The sequence below is a fragment of the Triturus cristatus genome, chromosome 11, assembly GCF_964204655.1.
Source record: "Triturus cristatus chromosome 11, aTriCri1.1, whole genome shotgun sequence".
Taxonomy (NCBI): domain Eukaryota; kingdom Metazoa; phylum Chordata; class Amphibia; order Caudata; family Salamandridae; genus Triturus; species Triturus cristatus.
The window spans coordinates 810,252,488-810,277,133 of record NC_140594.1 but is presented as its reverse complement, the minus strand read 5'-3'; the positions used below and the strand labels follow the sequence as shown (position 1 = coordinate 810,277,133).

Sequence of the window (24,646 nt, the reverse complement as noted above, 5' to 3'; positions counted from 1 at the left end):
TCTTATATTTACTTATATTCATAGATTTATAAAATATTCTAGTGGTAAGCTTCTCACAGAAATAAACTTAAGACCAAAAAAAATATTTTCTCATGGTATGAGCCTCGGAAGAGGTAACAAGTAAAAACTGCTATTATGGCTGTCTATATTACTAACCAGAAAATCTGCAAATATAAGGTTTCTTCTACAACAAGCCATGGGACTAATTTAGTGAAGGTTGGTTAAACAAGATCTTCCAAAAACAATGGTAACATAAGCCATTATTTAGAACTTGGTGGATAGGAAACTCTATCATAAATGTAGCAGATGTCACATCTGCTGTATAGAATGCATTTTACTCTCTGGCACTTGCAATACGGAAGACAGGATATATGCCACATTTAGATTGAGTATCCAATCTGTCAAACTCTGAATATGGCCCTTAGATTCTTTTGTAAGAGTAATTTCTCTACTGGAGAAATGACTGTTGCAATTTTATATGAGCAATGGCATTTCTATGGGTGAGGAAAGCTCTGGCGGAAATTGTACTACATGGAAAAGACAATTTCTTAGGTAGAGAATCCATTGATGAAAAATACACTTATGGCGAAAATGATATTAACATTGCTTATCAGAGGATTATATGTTACCACACTTCTTTCAATAGCCTGATTTTTTAATTACAGTTTAATCTGTATTTTTATGGGCCTCTTATCAGACGAATGTATGATATGTTACTAACTGAAAAGTAATATTAAAGAAGTAAGTAAATCGGCATTTTCAAAGGATAGAATGTTAAGGAAGAAGAATTTGTCATTCTTAGGTAAAATGTGTCTTGGCTATGAAACTGCCAAATGCAAAAATCATGTATGGAGAATAGAGATAGCCAGGGCACACAGAATGCTACCTTGGCGTATGCTACTGTTACCAGAGGAGGGATTTGTTTCGGCCAATGCACATGACTGACCAAGTGAGCAATCGCATATTTATCACACCCGTAGATTGTCAGCAACCTCTAGATGCATTGAGGGATGAGGAATTGCTTGGTTGAAATACTGCAAAATGACCACTTGAATTTAGCAAATGGCTGGCGGACAACTTAGCATAAGATTCAAGAATAGAGGAAAAAAGCATAAGCTCCATTGGTCCTTGATCTTGATGCCCATCATGTTGTCTGTTCTTTGTTCTAGAGCCAGAGTGTTCAGCGTGTCTGGGTGGGCCAGATCCATTCAACATTTTCAGGGTAACCACAGACATATTATTTTACTCTATGCATATATATCGTATGAGGGTACCTGGAAAATCTGTCATGGACCAAACCCTCCTGAACCTTTTTTTGTTGGTATACGCTATTGTCATGCCAACTCCACTTCCGCTATCTAACATCTAGATATCTGCCTAGAGGAAAGCAAAGGGTGGGAGAGTAAGGAACAGTATCTCAGACTATTCACACTGGCACAAAGTCTACTAACACTAGTTACTCCTCAAGAACATAATGAAGTCTGCTGCAAGGTTCATTCAGGAGGTTTCCTAAAATGGGAGAAGATGATCCTCTGTCTCAACAGTGAGGGAAATAACGGGGCCTAATCACAAAAGTATTTTGGAGTACGTAAAGTAACACTCCTGTTGTACTCTTTTACGTTCTCTTACGTACCTTTGTGAATTGGCCTGAAAACATCTAAAATTTGAATAAAATATGAATATTTAGGGCACATTCATGTACAATTAGTCTGAATACAAAGAAATACGCCTTATTTCCATTTTTAATAAGAGGGAGTAGCATTCAAGGGTAGCTGCTGCTGCTTACAATTGGTGTGTGCTACTTTGGAAACCCTATGATTTTATCTGACTTTCAAAGATATGACTTTGACTTGTGTTTGTTTTAGACACTGATTTGTTGGTGCCTCTTACCAATCCCTATTAATATCCTGAGGAATCACATTTTACTTAAAAATACGATTAAAAAAGACTACTCTGGGTCACAAATGGGATTACAAGTGGTATGATATGATATCACTTACCTCAGTGAATTCCAGAATAAAAGGGGGTGGCATGTCACTTTCGTTAACCCTTTACTTTTGAAGAATGGCTCCAGTGATTGGCTCATTATTCCCAGTAGAGTTTGATATTGCCAAACCTTTCTTTGTGTACACAGCAGCAAACTGAGAAAGTTGCATCTTTCCCCCAAGAACATGAGTTTTTCTAGGGTGGCAAGTACTCAACCGTCACATGGTTACTTATTGTGGTTTTGGTGAAGCCTGTATTCAGTTATTGGGAATTTAGCCTCATACAAATGAAAGCATTAAGTTTTTATCCACATTCACAATTATTGTAATTTTAGTTCTACCCACAGCCAGTGACCCCGCCCACAAAGAGGAAGAGAAAAGCTATGGTTAGATATAGGAATGTATCAATCTCGTACAACTGCATAATAATTGTGCTGTCTTCTACAATCTTATTGGTAAAGCCTAACCTCCAAATGTTATAGTAAAAATACAATGGCATCAAATAAATGGAATCCTAGCATTTTATAAAAGCCTTCATCTGCCTTAAAACACAGAAGTCACCTCGTAAGATATAAGGCTCTCGGTCACAACTGCCATTTTTTTAAGATCTCCCTGAAATGAAAACAAACGAGAGAGAGCGCTCCACCATTTTTGTTACTCATTACTCATACCTACTCTTAAGAAACTATAACCATAATCTTCCCTGTATCCTGTTTTGCATCATTGCGGAATAATTTTTCATTAAAAATTTAAAATAATAAGGAAAGCTATTTTATGGAATTGACACAATATGCACATGAATGTGTTCATCACCGCCCTTTTGCCTCTTATAGTCAGCAGTCCATCAACATGCTCTCTTTAGTCCTATTTACCATGTCAACAAATAGGAAAAACTTGCTGACACTCCTCCAAAGTTACCATGTCTGTCCACTTGGCAAAGGCGGCACAATATTCTTCGGGGTTTGCCTCACCCCAAAACTTCATGAGAGAGGATATTAGGAATGGAAAAATGACATGCATCATGAGGATTTGTTGTAGCAACTGGCAGTGTTTTAGCTGGTACAATTTTCTATAGAAACAACAGAGTACTGAACAAACAACATCAAATTTGTATGGATTATTACAGGAAATCCCGCCCTCCCATTGCCCCACAAAAATAAAACGCCAGGAGTTCAAAAAGCCGAGTTCAATGAGTAAACATCAGAATAGAGTTGGACTATGAAGAAAGCCATGCCAGGTATTCTCTCTTCAGTTCCTCAAGTGCTGAAATAAACTGTAATGTAAAGAAAAAAAAGAAAAAGTTAAACAGCATGTTTTTGAATTAAATAATTGTTCCCTAAAACACATACTCAGTACTGTTATAAGCAGTTAGCACTTTCGTGTAGGCACTGTAAAGAGGGGAGTCTAGAATTATATATATAGTTGTTCAGTGCAGAGCTTATTTCACTTGTAAATGTATTTAAATGGCAATATAGTTTATAAAGCATTAACATAGGCATTTGAGTGTCTCAGATGCTCTATAAGGTTATAAAACAGTTTATTTTTAGGGCAGAGCAATACACTGATAAGCAGCAGTGTGACAGCACTTTATTCACAGATGACTGAGAGGATTGGCACAATTTAGGTTGACAAAGCTTTTTCTTGGGAAGCATTCATAACATCTCTCATCAGTGCTGGAGCTCCAAATTATTTTCATTTTGAAATCTATTTTACTGCAAAGCACGAGTTCTTTGTGCTTCCATCCTCTACAAAGAATTGGTGGAAAAACCACAAATTCTTTGTAGAGATGGAAACAATTTAGAGCTCCCCTGAAGAAAGAAAAGAGTCGTCCCCTTTGCACACAACAGAATTTCAGTTGGGATCAGCCACACATTGAAGATATAAGACGTACCAGTCCAAAGCCTTTAAGAGAACCCATAGAGACTAATGGTTCGAAATGCTTTGACTACAACCATCGGGAATTCCATGTATATTACACCGATATGGACAGTGGAACCAAGATGCATACCTACAAACCCACCCATAGTCGATGTTTTGGAACCCGAGTGGCGGTTCCAATAGTGTTAGGCTAGTTTCCAGCTGCCATGATATAACCCTTCGGTTAAAAAAACATTGGACTGGTCCGAATAATTGATGTGTTTTTTTATGTATCCATTTTGGTCATTTTCGTTTTCTATAATAATAGTACTATGCTAAATTACTATCACTTATTTGTACATGATTTCACTGTCATCAGTTTATTGTATAGATTGGATTTGTGTTGAAGAGGTGTTTATCCTTTGAAGACTTGTTTAAAATGTATTAACCATATCTAATGAAGTGTGATATGAAAACATAGGTCCAGTTTATTAACTAACTGTTCCTTTACTAAACAGTTTTGAATTTAAACCAACCACTGTTGTTATAGTTGTTTGCACTTTCTAAAAGAGGCATTTTCAAACCTGCAATTTTAAAAACAACTTCACCAAAAGATGTATTTTAAAATTGTGAGTCGAGACCCCATACTCCAAATGTCTGTCTGCTCCCAATGGTAAATTACATTTAAAAGATATTTCAAGGCAGTGAGCATTCGAAAAACATATGTTGATGAGTGCCAGAGACCAAATTGCAATTCCAACAAAGATCATTATCTCTAAACTTTAGTTTATGCAAACGAGCAGGGGTCCAATGCAGAAGATTCAATGTCACGTTTTTAGATTGAATAAGAGAAGGAGCAATCTTATTCCGTAGAGAAAACTTCCCAATCAACTGCCAGGTCCCATTGAACAGGAACCCTTTGCTTCAAAACTTACAACCTTCACTTGGCACTTAGCAAAAGAAAATGTAACACTCGTATAAGAATCTCAATGGGACAGTTTATAGATGGCAGGTTCCTTCATGATCTGCAGCAGCTTCTACTCTATGCCGTTTGATTAACTAAGTAAGCATCATTTACTCAATCGCATGACTCTGTCATATGGTAGAATGCCTCCTTCATTAACTGAACACATCATAACATGTTAAAGCACACCTATACAAAGATGCAGTAAATAGTTTAGTATTTAAGGATTTTTTCAACTATACCTGTCTTTACTAATAGCTGTTCTGGCATTTGGTGACTAGTGTCTCAGTTATTAGCTTGGTCATTGTTTAATTAAGCATTTAATTAAACATTTACCAATATAGTTGTTCCTAGCTCAAACAGATTTGAATAAATACAGAATTTTAGTTTGTTGAACTAACCTTTTGAGTGGCATTAGGACCCAGGAGATTAATAAAGCTTGAGTCCGTGAAACACACGTGTAATGGCACCCAGAATCCATTTCTTTATACATAATCCTGTCATAATGTTGGTAAAGAACTATTCCAGGTAGGTCTTAAGATAGGACTGGTAGAGAAAATATTCTGGAATGTCCGGCGAATGCCAATAAATAAAGTTCTTGCTAATGGGAAATGTATCTTTCTGGATGGTAACTCCTTGTTTCTTGCTATGGAATTTGCTGCTCCTCTATGCACAGCTATGGTCCTAGGTCCTCTGCTCCTTTAGTCTCTCTTTATGCTGCTGCTCGAATTCATCAGCTCTTTGTCTTGTGATCTCGCCTCCTATACAGCAAACCCACTTTTCTCCTTATTAATCAACTACCTTTGTGCTTGTAATGTGCATTTTTATTTTGGTTAAGTTTTTTTCTAGCCATGTTTCAAAGTTTCCACTAAGTTTCAGGAAGCTGCACCATAGCCTGTCCAATTCCCAAATGGAACCTCCAAGAGTCAAATCTAACCCCAAAGCACAGCTCAGGCTGCCAAAAAGCCAGTGATTGTTCAAAACCTCAGACATAATGGTGCTTTAAGCTATTCTATCCAACCTGGTGCATGTCGAGGCAAGTTTGGATACAAAACCTGATGCCTTACTGCCTTGGCAACTGTAGCATCCTCCTCAGCCCAGGAGTATGTAAATAAATACGCCATACTAAGAGCATTGTAACAGATGTCTTTATTCCTCACCATGCAACCATACACTGCAGACTCATTACGTCATAACTGTTAATAACCACACTCCAACACCTCCCAGCAAGTTATGTATTTCCTCTGTTGAGTTCGCCCAGACCTACAAGGGTCCTAGCGCACATAGTCTCACAACACTGCATCTCCCCCTTTGTTAAATAAAAAGTACAAACAGTTACATCATATATCCTCAATAAGTTGTTGTGGTGCACGCACTAGTTGGACAGATCGAGTGGTATGAGGTGGTTGAGATGCACTGCGATTGTGCACCAATGGCACAGGTTAGATGCTTGAGCTGGACTGTTAGACATGATTGCCTCATTCATGATTGTAGGAGCTGACGAACTTTGAGGTAGGTGCTTAAAGAGTGACAAGCTCCGTGAGATGGACTTTCGGGGACGATGAGCTGTCACCTTGTGTTCTTTGCATGTCGCAACCCTCAGAGGATCTACAGCAAATGGAGTGCTTGTTTTCCGCTTTCATTTCTGCTTGACCAGGACCTTGTCACTGTCATCGAAGACTGTTTCCTGAGCTCGTCGATGCCAATTGACATATGTTTTAATCTTGCACTTTCGAGAAGTGTCGGGGACACGAACCTTATCAGCATTCATGGATCAGTGTGCTATCCACTGTGGCAGTTTGGTTCCGACAGCTCTCCCAAATAGCAAGGTGATAGGAGTCGCACCCGTTGTGGAGAGAGGAGTTGAATGATAAGCACTAAGGGCTTGACACAGGGCCTGGTTTAACTCTATTCTCTCTTTCGATGCTCATTGAACTACCCTTTTGAGGGTACCCATGAATGGTTCCATTACACAACTGGCTAGGCGCCACAGAGGTGTACTCTTTTGATGCTTGATACTGAGTCTGACTAGAAAGTCATTGAATTTTTTCCTATTAAATGCCAAACCATTGTCAGATTTGAGAATGGAGGTGATACCACATGCTGCAAAGATGTCATCCAGCCGCTCAATAACCTTTTCATTGGTTGTTGATGATAACTCCTCCACTAAAGGAAAGCGCAAATACTCATCAATGATTACCATGGGATAATGTCCATTTCTTAAGGGCCCAAAGAAAGCAACTGCAACTTTTTCCCAGACATGCACTGGAAGGTCAGACATTGTCAATGGGTGCCGTGTCAATTTGGGGGAAAAACATTTACAAAAATGGCACTTTTTTAGTTCTCTCGAACCCCTCTCATCTAGCCGTTAAAACCACACTCGGTCCCTTAGGGCTCCTTTGGTGGCTACAATGCCACAATGTCCTTCGTGGGCTAGTTCAATGATTTGCTCTCTCAGGTATGATGAATCTCAAGCCTCTCAAAACAACACATTCCCTTGTAATGGACAGTTCATCCTGTACATTTTTTAATTTGTTTTTATAAATCTTTTTTTATTGAAATCAAGGCATGATGGATAAAAAAATCACGTTACATGTACATTGGCAATATTGTTACACTACAAATGTTACTTTAGACATAGCGATCACAAAGCAATAATTTCATTCCCCATGGAGACATATTCAGATCCCATTTACGATATCTTCTCTCGATCTTGGAGGTTCACATATCTCTCCTCTGTGAATGTTCCATTGTCCCCAAACTTGCGACTATTTGTTCAGGCACATTTTTGAATTTTTGAAATTCAACATCATCAGCAAAATGTCGAGTACTCTTCTACAACTGAGTTAAAACAAAGTCTTTGAGGACAAGCATATTGTAAGCTTTAGTAGCAGTAATAATGTGTTAAATGGATAGGGCTGCTGGTGTGCTGGAACTCACAATGAAGTTGATGTTCTCATCAGCCATTTTGGATGTTGAACTGGGGCAATGTAGCAGTGCTCATGGAAAGTAATCAGCAGGGTTCTGATCTTTACCTGGCTTGTGTGCAATTGCATAGTCGTATTCTTGCATTTGCACCCTCCACCTCTCAAACAAGTGGGCATCTTGGCTTTTGGGTTTCCAAAAATAATGAGCAGCGCTTGGTGGTCTGTAACAATATCCATATAGGAACAGATTAAAATGTTAGCAGGCCCACACGACAGCCAGACCCTCCAACTCCAGCTGAGAATAGGCACATTCTATGTCAGACAAGCTTCGACTGGCATAGGCCACAATGTGTCTTTGCGCATTTGGATGACCATTACATTGAGCAAGGATTGCCCTCAGTCCCGCAGGGCTTGCATCTATTGTGATCACAGTATGTAATTTGGAGTCAAAACAGGCCATTTCAGTTGCTTTCTCAATCGCATGTTTTATTCTTTTGAGACTTTGATCAAATTCAGGAGACCACTGGAAAGGAACATTTAGTTTTGTGAAGTCTCTCAATGGGGCGCTCACAGTAGCAAAGTCACAAATGTACATTGAGCAATATGTGGCCATGCCTAACAAAGATCGCAGCATGATGACATCTTGTGGGGGGCAAGTAGCTGACAGTACTTGCACTTAAACTGGTTCAGGACTCATTCCCCCATCGGAGAATATGTGCCCAAAGAACTTACGTTTGGTCTTGTGAGACTCACACTTTGTTGCGTTCAAATTGAGACCGGCATCCACAAGAACCTGGCACACTTGTGCAAGAGCCTTGTCATGTTCTTTTTATGTTGTTCCATATACCAGTATACCATCACTGTTGTGTAGGCTGATGAGGGGTGATACTGGAAACTGGCCCCAGGATGCTTGTTTAAGGTCCAAGGAGGTCCTGACTTGGCAGTTCGGGCTAGGGTCAAGACTGATTTGTATATGGCTGGATCCAAACTGTGGTGTTGTGGTGAGCAAAAAAACGATGGATTAAACTCAGATCTTTGTGACTGGGGGGTGAATGCTTACATTGTTCAGCATTCCGTCAATCATTTGTTCTCTTTGCTTTTGTAGCCCTAAGTGGGAAGGGTATGCCCGGACGTGGGTCTCGTGCTCACTGCGCCACTGGATTTAAGCAAGCCTGGCTGTTTAGTGGTGGTACCCCAAAACCTGTCCCAGGATGCATGTTTCTAGTCGAAGGAGGACCTGGCTTAGCAGTTCGGACTGGACTGTTCCCATGAGGAGCAGGGTCAAGATTGATATGCATATGGCTGGGTCCAAACTGGGATGGTGTGGTGAGCAAATAAACAATGGATTAAACTCAGATCTTTGTGATTGGGGGAATGTTTGCATTGTTCTGCAGCGGTCCATCATTTGTTTTTTTTGCTTTCATCACTGTAGTTAAAAGCATTTGTAACAGGTTGAATTATTCGACATATAACATACTAAAATATTTCTGCAGCCTATGACACTCCGAAACTCAACAGTGTACTGTATTGTTGCAAACACCCAGGGAGAGCATTCTTGTTTCTTCAGGGCTCGTATCCCCCACTCATCATCAATTGTAGCATTCTTCCCAGCCTGGGACCATGCAAATAAATACACAACACATGGAGCTCTGTGAAAGAGGTCTTTACTCCTCAGCATACGATCATACACCACACACTGATTACGTCATAACCGTTAATGACAACACCTTAACACCTCCCAGCAAGTTACATAATTCCTCTTTGGAATACGCCCGGACCCGCAAGGGTCCTAGTGCACATATTCTCACAGCAACCAGATGGCTTACTCTAAAATGGAATATTTTGTTAAGTGTCTGCAAGCAATGGCAGGCTGCATGTTGAAACCACTGTGTGCCCTGGAGTTGAGATGTACTATGTGCTGGTATACTGGGGTGCATTGTGAGTGTCAGCATTCACAGCTTTGTGTTCTCTAGTGCTGGGCTAGACTGCAGCCCTTGAATTATATGGTTGGGGTGGGACTGGGGGCCACTGAGGCACAGTCGTGGGGTTTTCAGGCACAGAAGTAGGCACATGCCGATCTTGGCCAAGCTCTCTACATCACAGAGCTTTCTTTGACAGCCACCAGTAATGATCAGTTCTTCATAGTTGGATGCTTGTTTGTGGTGTGTGTGAGTCACACACCATTTGGTGCCAAAAAGAACACGTCGCCATTGTAGTCCCTGGCACTCAGGGAACTACTTTGGATTTACAAGGGTAGAATCCTGTGACTCGAGGTGAATTTAGCCAATGACTGAAGTCGGCTGACCCATTACCATATGCTGAATACTGTGGTGGCTGGAAGAAAAATGTTAATGACACAATAACAGACTAATGAATGAAGAGGGCTGCCCGAAAGCCTCTGTAAGTATAGTACAGTAGCAGGCCCACTGGAATTATGAGATCCTGAATCAGCAGCTTTTTTCATAATTATGCATTTCCTGCAATAGCCACATAATTCATCATCTGCTGCATAATCAATAGACTTTAAAAAAAAATTGTTTCTAAATCGAATGGATCAAAATTTACTAAAAACTTAGCAACGTGTTTGTGCACAGTGCAAGGTCCTTTTGCAAAGCAAAACTGGTCATATTTCAGTTCCTTATTTCTGTATTTGGTTGTTAACCTGGTACTAATGAAGTGAAATATTTGTGTAGACAGTATTATCATGTGTAAAAATGTCAAAATAATGAAGTAGTACTGGTCATACTATCAAAAAATGTGCCGCATTATGCCACATAATTTGCCCTTTTTTCTGCATGATTTAATCAACCCTCCTGCATAATGTGATGCTCCTCTGATGCATAATGCAAGTGGCCCTGGGTAATAGTAACACTGGTTATTTTCAGTACTTGGAAATGTCAGAAGTATGGTATTAAGCAATGTATATAAAGCAAGTTATTATTATTAAAAGATTTGTGAGTCACTAAAGCATCACAAGTGTAGCTTGAATTTTACTCTGTGAAGCCAGCGCTTGAGGAGGCATATTAACCCTAAACTGGTTGTATGTCGAAATAAGGCATACCTTTACCACGCATGCCTTTACATCGCGGATATTCCAACAAATTCTATATAAATCAAAGAGAGAGAGAGGAAAAAAGGAAGCTGGTTCAATTCCCCTGAGTACAATAAGGAACTAGCCCCACGGTCGAGGGGATATGTGTATGTAGATATGAAGAAACAGAATAGTCTCTTTAGTCAAGGGAAACCATTTAGGTTTTTAAGGAAGGCCTCACCCACCAACCTAGTTGGTGGCATGCTTCATCATCGGCCCCCACTAGGGGTACCGAATGTCCTCCAAGTGTGCTGCGATGCCTGAAATTGCAGCGGAGCTGGTTTATTGTCAAGGTGAATGTGCAGTGATGGTGTAGTGCGTGTATATTTAAAAGCTGTCCCTCTGGTCCCAAAAACCAATTAGAATTATTTAATAAAGGGCCATGGGCAGCATTAAAAGGAGGCAGGGGATGGATAAGGAGGTATCAATGGCCGCCACCATCCAGTGGGGTCAACATGTTTCAGCCAGTGCCTGGAAACTGGGGCTGGCTTTCATCAGGACCAAGAAAGTGGAAGGTGAGAGGACAGGTCTAACAGAGTGTGTATAGCCGTCTCTGTGTGGCGCACGCTAAGGCGCCTTAACTGGCAGAGGGGGTATTCTTCTTATTTCCAATCCTGTGTGAGGGAAGAGACAAACATACACAAAACATACCACATATAATGTTAGCCTCAAGCAATATCAAGTAACATGAGTGACATGGCATACCGCGGTGTAGGTGCGGAGCGGTACGGCACGTGAGGCTGCGTCAAAAGCGTGCTATAAGTGGCGGTGCACGCAAAAAATACGTGGTAATGTGTCAAGTGGCTCAAGGACACGGTAAAAACATGGTGAACAAAAGAACTAGAATGAACCCATGAATGCTTACACCAAAGATTAAAAGGACAGGCTCCATGAGTCAGGAGTAGGGGTATTCTGTCAAAACTACCATCTGGACAGGGTAAAAAAAGAGAGAGAAAGGGACCAAAAGAGGGGGAAGTAAATAAACTTAACCGGCAAACGGATCAAAGCCGGTCAGAGATTAGATCCCAATTACTTGTAGCTGACAGAGCTTATACCGCAAACCTGTGTGGCCTCTCTCTGACTCTTTGGTTGGAAATGAGCAGAGGAAGCTGAGGCTTAAATAGCACACCCGCCAAGATAGCGCTGAGGTGTGGGGAGCAGCTGCAGGCAATTAACAGGCAGGTGTCTGTAAAAAAAGAAGGAAACAGAAGACAAACACACAGGGACCGGTAAAATACCGGGCAAAAAGAAAAGAAAGACTAAAAGGACTAATAAGACCAGCGCGTCACACAGAAGGTGTGTAACCGCGCATCGGCAGTGAAGTGCAGCTCGCACATGCCAAGCAATGTGGCGAGTGTATTATGCGCATAGTGCCATCCCCTGCCTCCTTTTAATGCTGCCCATGGCCCATTATTAAATAATTCTAATTGGTTTTTGGGACCAGAGGAACAGCTTTTAAATATACACGCACTACACCATCACTGCACATTCACTATGACAATAAACCAGCTCTGCTGCAATTGCAGGCGTCGCAGCACACTTGGGGTACATTCGGTACGCCTAGTGGGGGCCGATGATGAAGGATGCCACCAACTAGGTTGGTGGGTGAGGCCTTTCTTAAAAACCTAAATGGTTTCCCTTGACTAAAGAGACTATTCTGTTTCTTCATATCTACATACACATATCCCCCTTGACCGTGGGGCTAGTTCCTTTTGATTTTCTACATTCCAACAAATGCATCTTTACCATGCATGCCTTAACCACGCATATCGCTACCACAACATGTCTTAGGGAAAGCGTTGTACTTCGGAGAGGTATAATTTACTATACTACCTCCAGTCTGCGCCGCTTTCCCTAACCCTGATCAAACCATCTTTTGCAAATGTGATATTATGAAAGAATTGATGGTCTTCCCAGGGGCTGCAGAAACTTGTGTTTTTCAAAATTTCTTTTATCTACCATTTGCAAATCAGAACTATGAGCGGGCATGAATGACATATGAATGGCAGAGTCGCCTGGCCAAGAATGTGATGGTGGAGGAGGAGCCTGGCAGGGAAACACTGCCAACCCACACGCCTTCAGTGCTTGGATCAGGCAGCATTACCTCACTCTACACGTGCTGGCCTGGCATGTGCACGGAGGCCTGGCCTCCTTAAGTAACAGGCTCGATGTGAATGTACAATAAATAAGAAGCTACAGAAAAAAAGCATAAATTAAAAAAGACAACGCGGTCAGCCCGATTTCGGATCCTATTGTTGTTTTAGGTTTATGTAAGTGTGATAATATATGTTCGTTTTGAACAGCGTGAGAACGGAGTGAATGACTGTGTAACGCGATAAGATGCCTTATATTAATACACGATTACCCATTCTCCTGACAGAGGTGAATGGCATTGTATTTCTGAGAACGCTGTTATATAAACCATTGACTGTGGAAGGCGCAGGAGCATTGCCCATTACATCAGAACGTTGGTTATGAAACACAAAATGTATGAAAAGGGAAATTGCTTTACAAATCGTTCGTACACAAGCGCAGGTCACATTACATATTGTCCCTATGGGGTAACACACGCCAAGTAATATGTAATATAGGATGTATGTGGATCACAATGAAAGAACGAATGCTGTTATGTTTTGAGCCTGCACTAGACAGAGTCCTTGCAACTTCAGGGGCGAAATATTCTTTTCATTGTGCGAAACAAGCTTGGAACGGTCGCTGAAAGGAGCAGTGGTTAATTTGTAAAATAAAAAGTGCCGGGGCTCTCCTCAGGAGGGAGCGCGAACAGGAGAAATGTGCTGCTGCAAACTGCCTCTTGACTAGAGCCCAGCACTTATTAACCTGGAGAGGACTTGGCCGAATGTTAGGGCTGTCGATTTCAGAGCTGGGGAACCAGGTTCGAGTCTTGGCATGGCTCAACATCCTGTGGTTCTGGGGAAAATCAGGTGCCTTCCAAATGGGTGTGTCCTTAATTGGTGCTAAAAGCTCCAGTGCTGAGGATTAGGTGCCGGTGTTGAGCACAGGAAAGCTCTGGCTCAAATTAAGCACTGGGAAGGAGGGAAAGCAAAAACGCAAGGCAGACGAAAATGAGGACATATTGCGAACCCAACATGCCTCAGCAAGTCCCATGTGGACAGGAATGAAAAGCACGAAAACTACTCACCGCACAGGCGCTCTTCTGGGTCTCATTTTCCCCAATCGAACAAGGTATCACATCAACAGTGACCACACATGCCAACATTTAAGAAGAGGAAACTGGTAAATTAAAAAGAAGAATTGGGAGAATGTATTTCTCCCATTCACTTCTATTAAAGCAGAGGCAATTTCAGTCTGTAGACAGTCAAAATAAAGCCATTTTTGGTTTTGAAATCGGGGATCTCCCGTCTGAATTGGGTGTATTGGCATGCATGACAGTGACATTGGTGGTTTGTGATAGCAGTATATATACACACATTACCTACTGGCGGTCGCCAGTAGGTAGTTATAGTTAGGACCACGTTTCCATAGGAAATCCGCAACATTCTATTTGGAATAACTTTTGCGCCGGTCGACGAATCCTCGCGAATTTTTCAAAATAGGTGGGGCGCTACGCTCCGCTCCTACCCTGAAAGTCTCGGGGGGATTCGTCAAGCGGGGGCTGAGATAAAAGGGGGGTCCCAAAACGCGTTTTTCCCATGCATTTTTCCATAGGACCTTTAGACACAGCTACAGCCCGAACGACTGAACAGAATTACTTGAAATTTGGCAGAGAGGTAGTCCTCAGGTCAAGGAAGTGCCTTTTGTAGGTTTGGTGTAAATCTGTTCAGTAGATTCAGAGAAAATAGCCTTTAAATCAATATATATATCTGAGCCAGCTTACGGTGCGCTTACGGTGCGCTTACCGTACGCGTACGGTAGCGTGCGCGAGCGCGATTCTGATTGGCTGTTAGATCTTAGTAAACATTCGAATCGGTCGAAACCAGGAAGCGGCGGCCGCCATTTCGTGTGTTTCACTCAGAAAAAAAAGGGTGATATCTTGAAAAGGGGGCAAGGGAGAGAGTTACAGACCCCCTAACATTTGTAAAGGGGTCAAAGAAGGACAGAAAAGTACAAAGAAAACATTTATTGATTTTAAAAAAAATCGCGGGGTACGCGTACGGTAAGCTCAACGTACGCGTACGGTAGAAAAAAAAAGAAATGAAATTCAGATTTAAGAGTTTAGATATTAGGGGGCTCTAAAAAGAGCCGTTGTGTTTATGAAGTGATTTGATTTTTTAGTGGTACCTACAAGTAAGTACCGATGCAGAGTCTAAGGTTCAAGAGGAAGACTCTGTTCCCTTCATCATTGAAGTGCACACCATCTCCTCTATAAATGTCTTGCATGTCGTAACGCAAGTTGTTGTGGTAAATGGAACCCATACCATAGTCTCTGAGGAAAGCAGAAACAGATTTGTTGACGTGCTTTCTTGCTTTGTCAATCTGCGGACAAAAATTATTGGACCAGTTCCATTTTTGCCTTTGGCATATGTTAGAAAAGACAAAGGCAGTTTTAGGGAACAGTGAAAACAGTTGTGCAAAGGTGTCCTTCATAAGCATTTCCAGACCTACCCCAGTCAAAGTGCCTAGGTCATTGCCACCACAGTGCACTATTATGAGGTCAGGGTGTTGGATTTGCATGAAGGATTTCACCAATGGCATCAATTGGTGCCACTTTAACCCTCTCTGACCAATCCATTTATTGTCTACATTTGGCAAAGCAAGGTCTCTCACCATATCTGTTTTCTCTGCATACTTTTCACTCCAGAAGACATAGCTGTGCCCTACAATCCACACTGTGAACATCTTCAAAGGAGAAATGGATGCACTCAGGAGGTGAAATTCAGTAGAATGGTAAAAAGAAATGAAAGACAGTTTGGAAATGGAGGCATACATATTATTTTTATAAAAAAAAGAACTGATTGGCTGTTTCATACCATTCTAGAATAAAAACTAGGCTGTATGTGTAAATTAATAGAAGCATGTTTTGTATTGGTACAGAAAAATGTGTTATCAAAGAACAGTACTATGGATTTGCTGTTAGGTTTGAAAAGTCAAGCACTCTTGCTCTGTGGAATTGAAACATTGTTTGGTGAACTTCTGACCTAACTCCACACAGCAGTGTTCCATGAGCTGTTGCTATGGTAGCAGGCAGAAGTCAAGTTGGGGGAAGGGTACTAGGCAGAAGTCAAGTTGGGGGAAGGGTACTTTTGGAAAAGGGTTGGGTTTTCAACCAATAGAAATGTGTGATTACATTTGAAAAAAAGGGGGAAGCACTGAGATTTGAAATTAACATGTATATGTGTGGAAAAAGAAAGGGAAAGTTTGCCATTATCTGGTTCTGCTGAGAGGAGAGAGGTGTAAAGAACAGAGATCCTGGCTCTGATAATCTGCTGTTTGAGTGCCACATTTCTTTCACAACTAACTAATTTTAAAGGCGAGTTTAGAGTTTGAGAGGGGATGTATATGGTAAATTAAGAAATGAATAATAGAAATGGAATTCCTTTTGTTGAAGTTGTGTTTATCATTTTCTGTTTTGGGAGAAATTTAAATGTGAGGAACATGTAAAATAATATGGACTATGTTTTCACGATAAATTAAGGTGTACTGGTAAAAATAAGGAATACTTTAAGGGTTTCAGGTTGCACTCAGTAATGCAAATACATACAGCATCAGTAAGGCTGGTTGCCCTTGCTGGAGTGTAGGCAGTCACCCAGGTTACAAATGGTGCTGGTTTGAAAAAGCAGTTTGGACATGTGCTGTTTTCAGAATCTGAAAAGTGGATTCAAGATGTGTCAGTCTGTAAAAGTGTTTATCACTTGCCAAAAAATAGAAAAGTAAGTGTGCTTTCAAATTGGCAAAGAAATTTCGTTTTGTGACTAATGTGAAAACATGACTCTGTGTGCAAAGAGGAATTACAGGCAGAGATTTATTGCGTATTGCTCTGGTGATTTCACAGTTGCATTAGATGGAAAGGGGGAGCCATTTTTTTTGTGTAGAAGCAGACTCTTAGCACACACCCAGCTGCTTATCCTCTGGAATCATGCACAGTATTCACAACCGAGTGGGGTTTGAGGTTCCAGTCAGTAATGCAAATACATTCAGCATCACTAAGGCTGGTTGCCCTTGCTGGAGTGTAGTCAGTCACCCAGGTTACACATGGTGCTGGTCTGAAAAAAGCAGTTTGGACATGTGCTTTTATCAGAATCTGAAAAGTGGATTCATAATGTGTCAGACTGTAAAAGTATTTATCACTTGCCAAAAAAAAGAGTAGTAAGTGTGCTTTCAAATTGGCAAAGAAATTTAGTTTTGTGACTAATGTGAAAACATGACTCTGTGTGCAAATAGGAATTACAGGCAGAGATTTATTGCGTATTGCTCTGGTGATTTCACAGTTGCATTAGATGGAAAGGGGGAGCCATTTTTTTTGTGTAGAAGCAGACTCTTAGCACACACCCAGCTGCTTATCCTGTGGAATCATGCACAGTATTCACAACCGAGTGGGGTTTGAGGTTGCACTCAGTAATGCAAATACATACAGCATCAGTAAGGCTGGTTGCCCTTGCTGGAGTGTAGTCAGTCACCCAGGTTACACATGTTGCTGGTCTCAGAAATGGAACCAGATGTATTGTGGAGTTATTTGAGATATATTTTTGTGATTATACTTCTGAAACAAAAATGTCAGACGGTATTTTAAAGAAATAAGTATTGATATTAGATGATATTTTTTAAGAATATTATGCATTTCTATAAAGTTATGTTTATGCAAAAAGAGAATGTGGGCTTTTTTAAAACAATCTTTGAGATTGTTAATTTTTTTTTTGCCTGCTGTTAAATGATGAATGCAATTGCTTTCACAATTTATAGTGAAATGCAATATATTCTGAAAACAGCAAAAAAAAGGCAAAATTTTTTTGGGAAAAATATGTAAATATGTGTACTGTATTATAAAATGTTTTATTAAATATTAATACTTTTTTCTTTTTTTTCAGATTGAGATAGAAAATTTTCGAAAACTAGAACCATTTTTAAAGCAATTAAAATTAAATTTAAATTAATAAATATTTTTTTGAGTGGGTATGGTAAGTCAAAAATTTCATGGTCCCTTTTTTCCACTTCTCCACAATCACATTTTCAGTTTTTCATTGTAGTCTCTCAAGGACCTTGTAATGTGATAATTGATTTTTAGTGTTTTTTTAAAAAAAAAAAAAAAAATTACGCGTACCGTATGCGTACGGTAAAAAGAAAATAAAAAAAAAGTTTGAAAAACATATATAAAAAATAGTTGAAAGGTAAGGTTGGCTCTTACAAGAGCCGTTGTGTTCATGCAGGGACAGAGGAAAGAAAGAATGGGAATATTAGTCGGTACGACAAATGTGCTGATCTATTTTATTGTTCACTAAGGAAACACTGGTCTCCCTATGACAAATTAGATCATGACAAGTGGCGCACCGTATTTCAACCCTCACAAACCGATGGTTTGTTTCCAGAGGAGTAGAAAAAGGAGATGCTCCCACCACAGATGAAGGGCTCACCTGACCTGCCGAAGATGGACTCGGCCCTGCAGATGATGGACCAGGCTGAGCTGCTGTGGATGTGCTTGGTTGACTTACTGAAGGGTTACCTTCAGTATGTCGAGCATGTATCCTTCTGTGTACATCTTTAAGGTGTCTCAACATGGTGTGATTCCCGAAGGAATACTTCTTGTTGGGATTCCCCCTTGAAAGTACACGGCCACACAGCTTACAAGTCACTAAGGGTGCATTTACCTTTTTCTTGCCCTCTGGAAAAATAAAATACTCCCATATGAAAGAGGTCTTTTCTTTCCTCCTTCTCTGCCTCAAGGTAGTGCTGCTAGCCTCACTCTCAGAAGAGCTCTGCTGTTCTGCCATCGTATCACAAAGACAACCCAGCTCCTTCTCCTAAGGGATCACAAGCAGAAATGAGGGGAATGGGTGTGGTGTAGGAGAGTTCTAGAACTGAAAGTAGTTTCAACCAATCAAAAGTTGTGTTTCATGATCACATGACCCACCGTGCGCGTACGTTACGCTTACGGTGCGCTTACGGCAAAAGTACGCATGCGCGTAAAAAAGACACGTGCTCGCGCGCATGCGCATAACAGTCACTCCCCAACACTTCCGCGTAACGTGCGCGTGTAGCGTACACGCCTACGCGCCCCACGAGCAGTACGCGCGGCTACGCAAATTGCGTAACTATACGCAAACAGAGTAGATAAATTACGGACATTGCGTAAACCGTACGCTTACCGTACGCTTACCGTACGCGCACTAAAAAAAAAAAAAAAAAAAAAAAAAATATTTTCAAAGTTATACTAATATATCTTACCTGTTTGGTAAAATAAAAAAAGAGAAAACTTGAAATATTGCAGATTTTTTAGAAAAAAAACAGTGTTTTAAGAGAATAAAAAGTTTTTAAAAAAACTTGTTTTTTTTTTAAAAAAAACACATTTAATATAAAAATTTATAATAAAAAAATCATAAAAAATCAATAAAAAAAAATATAGGAATCACATATGTTATAGCTAAGAATTGGCGTTTAAAAAACCATACAAATTCACTGAAAAAACCATGGGTTTCACACACGTTATAGTTAGAAATTAGCATTTAAAAAACCTTGCAAATTCATTGAAAAAACCATAGGTTTCACACATGTTATAGTTAGGAATTAGCATTTAAAAAACCTTGCAAATTCAGTGAAAAAACCATAGGTTTCACACACGTTATAGTTAGGAATTAGCCTTTAAAAAACCTTGCAAATTCAGTGAAAAAACCATAGGTTTCACACACGTTATAGTTAGCTGGACATTTCACTCGTAAAAAACCAATGAAATTTCCCCGTTATAGTTAGTTAAGCTAACTATAACTCGCGCGCCCGCAATGCACTGCTGATGACGTCACATATTACATCACTCATGACATGGTCAGTGACATCACTCATGACATCACTGATGACATCTCAAATGACATCACTGATGACATCACTGATGACATCATCCATGTGATAGAGTGGCAGACCTCCTCTCACCCTAATATAACCTTTGATACACACATTCAAAAATAGAGACTGAAATTTTCAAAAAAATGGACATACCAATACCAATTACAACAACCTCTTCAATAATTCTAAGATCCACATAAACATCCACTTATTCACCAACAGTCCTGTACAGTCACTCATTCGTGTACTCACACATCATATGTACTCATACACCTATACATCCTGTAACACAATGCCTCTCATCCATAGAGTTACTCACACACATAGTCACTCATGCTAATAAAGAATCAAACATCCATTTATTCGCATATACAGTTATACACACACCACCACACTTACTTCTACGGAAACTTACACATACTTAGTCTTTTAAACAATCACTTATAGAAACACATACTTATTCATACAGGAACTCTTTCAATCTCTCACTCTCACATACACTCACTTATATACACCAATAGTCACATATACTAGTTTAAAACATATGTAGTTACTCATAAAGACACTATTGAGACAGCCATTCACTCACTAACACACACATACACACACTCTTCCACCCATACAGTCCTGCACATATGCTGTCTTCAACACATACAAACAGTGAGTCACTCATTCATGCACTTATGCACTACGTAATACCCCCCACTGAACCATACAGACACTCAGACACTCATACTGATACTCAAAAAAACAACTAATAACCTATATAGACACTCATGTTGCTGCTCACCAACCCATGCAGCCACTTATACACAAAGTGAGAGACTGATACAGGTATTTACACATTTAAACATTACTCACTTAGCCATGTATTCAATAAGATACACTTAATCAGTCAGTAATACAATCAATTTTTCAAAAACAAATCATCCATTTAGACACTTATATACTCATTTATTCTTCCATCGACCTTGAGATATATAAAACATATTTAATTTTCAGAAAAACACACATTTACTGGATGATGTCATCAGTGATGTCATCAGTGATGTCATTTGAGATGTCATCAGTGATGTCATGAGTGATGTCACTGACCATGTCAGGAGTGATGTATTATGTGGCGTCATCAGCAGTGCATTGCGGGCGCGCGAGTTATAGTTAGCTTAACTAACTATAACGGGGAAATTTCATTTGTTTTTTACGAGTGAAATGTCCAGCTAACTATAACGTGTGTGAAACCTATGGTTTTTTCACTGAATTTGCAAGGTTTTTTAAATGCTAATTCCTAACTATAACGTGTGTGAAACCTATGGTTTTTTCACTGAATACATATATACATGTCTCTCTATCTCTCTCTGTCTCTAGGTATATATGTATGTGTATCTATATAATTTATATATATATATATATTTTTTTTTTCTTGCCTATATCTTTGGCGCCTTTTCATGAATCTTCCTAAAATTTTCCAAAAGGAATGTGCTGTGATTTTTGTTGTGCATGGAAAGTTTCAGGGTGATCCGTCAAGCTGGTGCCACGAAAAGGAGAGGGTTAAAAAGTGTTTCCCATGTTAATTCCAATAGGAAGTTTAAACAAGACTACAGCCCGAACCGCTGAATGGATTTTCATCAAATTTGTCAGAAAGGTAGTTGTTGGTCCAGAAAGCGACATTTTTAGAAATTGGTGCAAATCCGTTCAGTAGTTTGGGAGCTATTAAGGAAAAAAATAATTTGGATATCTAGGGACACATAGGCTCTGCAAACCCTCTTGATCTCTTGCTGAGATCTGATTGGCTGCCAACACTTCAACCAGGAAGTGTTGTCAGAAGTCCTGCGACTTGGCTTCAGTCGAGTACCTTAAAAAAGTTTTCAAAGAAAAGAAAAGGGGGAACGGAAGTAATATCCTGACTCCTTAGCCAAAGGGATCATGCCAAGGCAAAAAAACATTTTTTTTAAATGTTCAGTAAAAATCAGCGACTCCGGCGAAACTGTAAAAAAAAAAAAAACACAAGCATGGACTTCAGCGCTTGTTTGAGAAGAAGCCCCCAGGTGGGCCAGGTCCTGTGGGAATTGTTCAAAAGACGGAGGGGGCACACAGGGCCCCCCTCTTAAGGCTCATGGAGCCCTGAGGACCACCACCTCCCTGGGGCTATATTTATTTTAAAAAAGGATGGTGGTGAACATGGCCCACCTCCATGGGCTTTATACGCGCCAGGAACCACCACCCCACAGGGCTATTGAAACACCGGTGGGTAGCCCCCTCTCAGGCCGATGTTGGCCCTGGGGACCACCATCTCCCAGGGGCAGGCCCTTGAAAATCAAAGGAGTGGGGCCGCATGGTCCGCCTCTTGGAGCCAATAATAGCCCTGAAGATCTCTACCCCCCAGGGCCAGCTCCTGCTGTGTCCCAGGGTGCTGACCCCCGGGACATAGCTGTTTGCTTTAACTTGGCAAAAGCTGTGACAGCTCCTGCCAATGTAAAGAAAACACTCCGGTTCCAGAGGGCAGGAGTTGTTACTGTGCTCTCACCCACTGGAAGCAGAGATCTCATCGCTTTCCCTGCCCGCAGACATGCGGGCAAGGAAAGAGATGAAACATATTGCTCCTGCACAGAGGGAGCCACCTCCGTACAGCAGCAATGCTGGCTCCCGCAGGAGGAGTGGAGTCAGCTGGGGCCATAGGGGCCTTGAGGCTCCCCCCATGGTCCCAGGGGAATCGAAAAATGGGAGCAGAAAGAGGCAGAGTTAAGGTCAGAAACAAGCAGAAAGAGGAGACATAAAGGTGAGAAATGAGCACAAAGAGACAGATTAAAGGTCAGCAACTAGCAGAAAGAGGCAGAATAATGGTCATCCATGAGCAGAAGTAGGCAGAATAAAGGTCGAAAAAAAGCAGAAAGAGACCGAATAAAGATCAGAAATGAGAACAAAGAGGCAAAGTAATGGTCAGAAGGGAGCACAAAGAGGCAAAATAATGGGTAGAATGAGCAGAAAGAGCTAAAACAGAGGTGAGAAACGAGCAGCAAGAGGCAAAATAGAGGTCAGAAACGAGCAGCGGAGGCAGAATTAAAGTCAGGAGCAAGCAAAAAGAGGTAAAATAATAGGCAAAACAAGCAGAAAGAGGCAACATAGAGAGTGTAGCAGATTAATGATATCATGAGTGATGTCACTGACCATGTCATGAGTGATGTAATATGTGAGGTCATAGGCAGTGCATTGCGATGGTGTAAATTATTGTTAGCTCAGGTAACTATGACTGTTGAATTGCAATGGTTTTGTACGAGTGAAATCTGAGCTTAACTATAATGTCCCTCTAATTTTCTTTAGTAAATATATATATATATTCCAATAGCAGTACGTGCTATAAGCGCAGTGCCATCTGCATACAGCAAGGCTAGCACCTGCCTTTTACCTACCTAAGAGACATCCTTGCACCATGTCACTAACTGTTGCAACTGATTAATATATCAAATAAATAACATAGAGACTAAAATACAGTCTTGATGGACTCCTCTCCCTACCCAAAAGTGTGATGTGCAGTCCTTGTTAACACCATATCTTACTGTGGCTTCCAACCTGTTGTGCAAATTTATCAGGAAATTTATAAGAGCCTTCTTGACTCCCATGTCCTCCAGCACAGTCCATACCGTAGCTCTATCAACTGTATCAAAGGCTGTGCTAAGGTCCATGAAGGCCAAATGTATTGCCTCCTTCCTCACCTTAGTATACTTGGTGACTAATAAATAAAGATTAAGATTTTGCTCGATCGTCCTCCTCCCTGATCTAAAACTATATTGGATGTCTGAAATAAAATTCCCATTCTCTGCCCTGTCACTCAATCGAGATAACAGTACTCTCCCTATAACCATTTCTCTTCAGCATCCACTAGAGAAATGCGGCGATAGCAGGATGGGTCTGCATGATTTCCTTTTTTGAAAACTAGTACAATGACAAATCTGTGCCTAGAGGAGAGAAGAGGGCCTTTTGCATTAAGATGCTGGGTGACTAGAGGGGCCCATAAATCCCCACATGACTTATAAAGGTCCCCGTAAGCCCCATCTGTCCCAGGAACTTTATTTGAGGAAAGAGACACAATAGCTTCATTGACGTCTCTGATGTTGAAATTTAAAGGACTCCCTCTTTCTGAGGGGATCACCTCAATTGAGCTAGTGGATACAGTGTTAACCCTTGCATAAATAGCTTTAAAATGGCTAAACCAAACATGTGCGGGAATGGTAAAACTCTGTTCTGGTACAGCTGCCTTATTAAAAAGGGGCTAATTCACTATAGGGAAGTGATCTAAATGATCAGATGCCCATGTGGCCTAATGTACATTGGTAAGACCACCAGGAATGTACGCATATGAATTACTGAACACCGCAGCACCATTAGGTGTAAACAAGATGTTACTAAACTTACAAGACACTAGTTAGAGAAGGGCCATAACGAAAATGAAATGGAGTGGTTTGTCATTGAGAAACTGCAAAAAACATGAACAGACATGACGGAACCTCTGTTCTTGTTTGAATAAATTATGGATCCACAGGCTCCGGACAAATTGCCATGGGCTCAATGATGAGGCCCGGTGGGGAAGCATGAAGATATGATCCTTTATCTAGCCTAAAACATGCCCCTTCCAAGTATTACACTAACTCCCTTGTCATGAGGAACACATGACGAGAGCCTGAAAGTGACCTGCACTATACATATAACACTTATCCCATTGATGGTTAGTTTACATCTGAGCGAATATCCACCTGAATCTGAATGAGTGCCCCACCGTGTGGAATATCTCCCCTTATCATTTGTTGCTCTCTTAAGATTTAAAAGAAAAACTTTCTATGAAATGAAGTAAAATAGC

The 24,646-nt window shown here is 40.6% G+C and overlaps 1 protein-coding gene across 1 annotated transcript in view; it reads right to left on the bottom strand.

The window, feature by feature from the left end:
* Window positions 1-1,391: 1,391 nt before the first annotated feature.
* LOC146785465 (vesicle-associated membrane protein 2-like) overlaps window positions 1,392-24,646 on the bottom strand; it is a 324,297-nt gene continuing 301,042 nt past the window's right edge. The window contains exon 5 of the mRNA XM_085634527.1: window positions 1,392-3,258. Within this exon, the coding sequence (XP_085490653.1) occupies window positions 3,242-3,258 (17 nt within the window). The 3' untranslated portion in view covers window positions 1,392-3,241. The remainder of the gene's footprint in view (window positions 3,259-24,646) is intronic.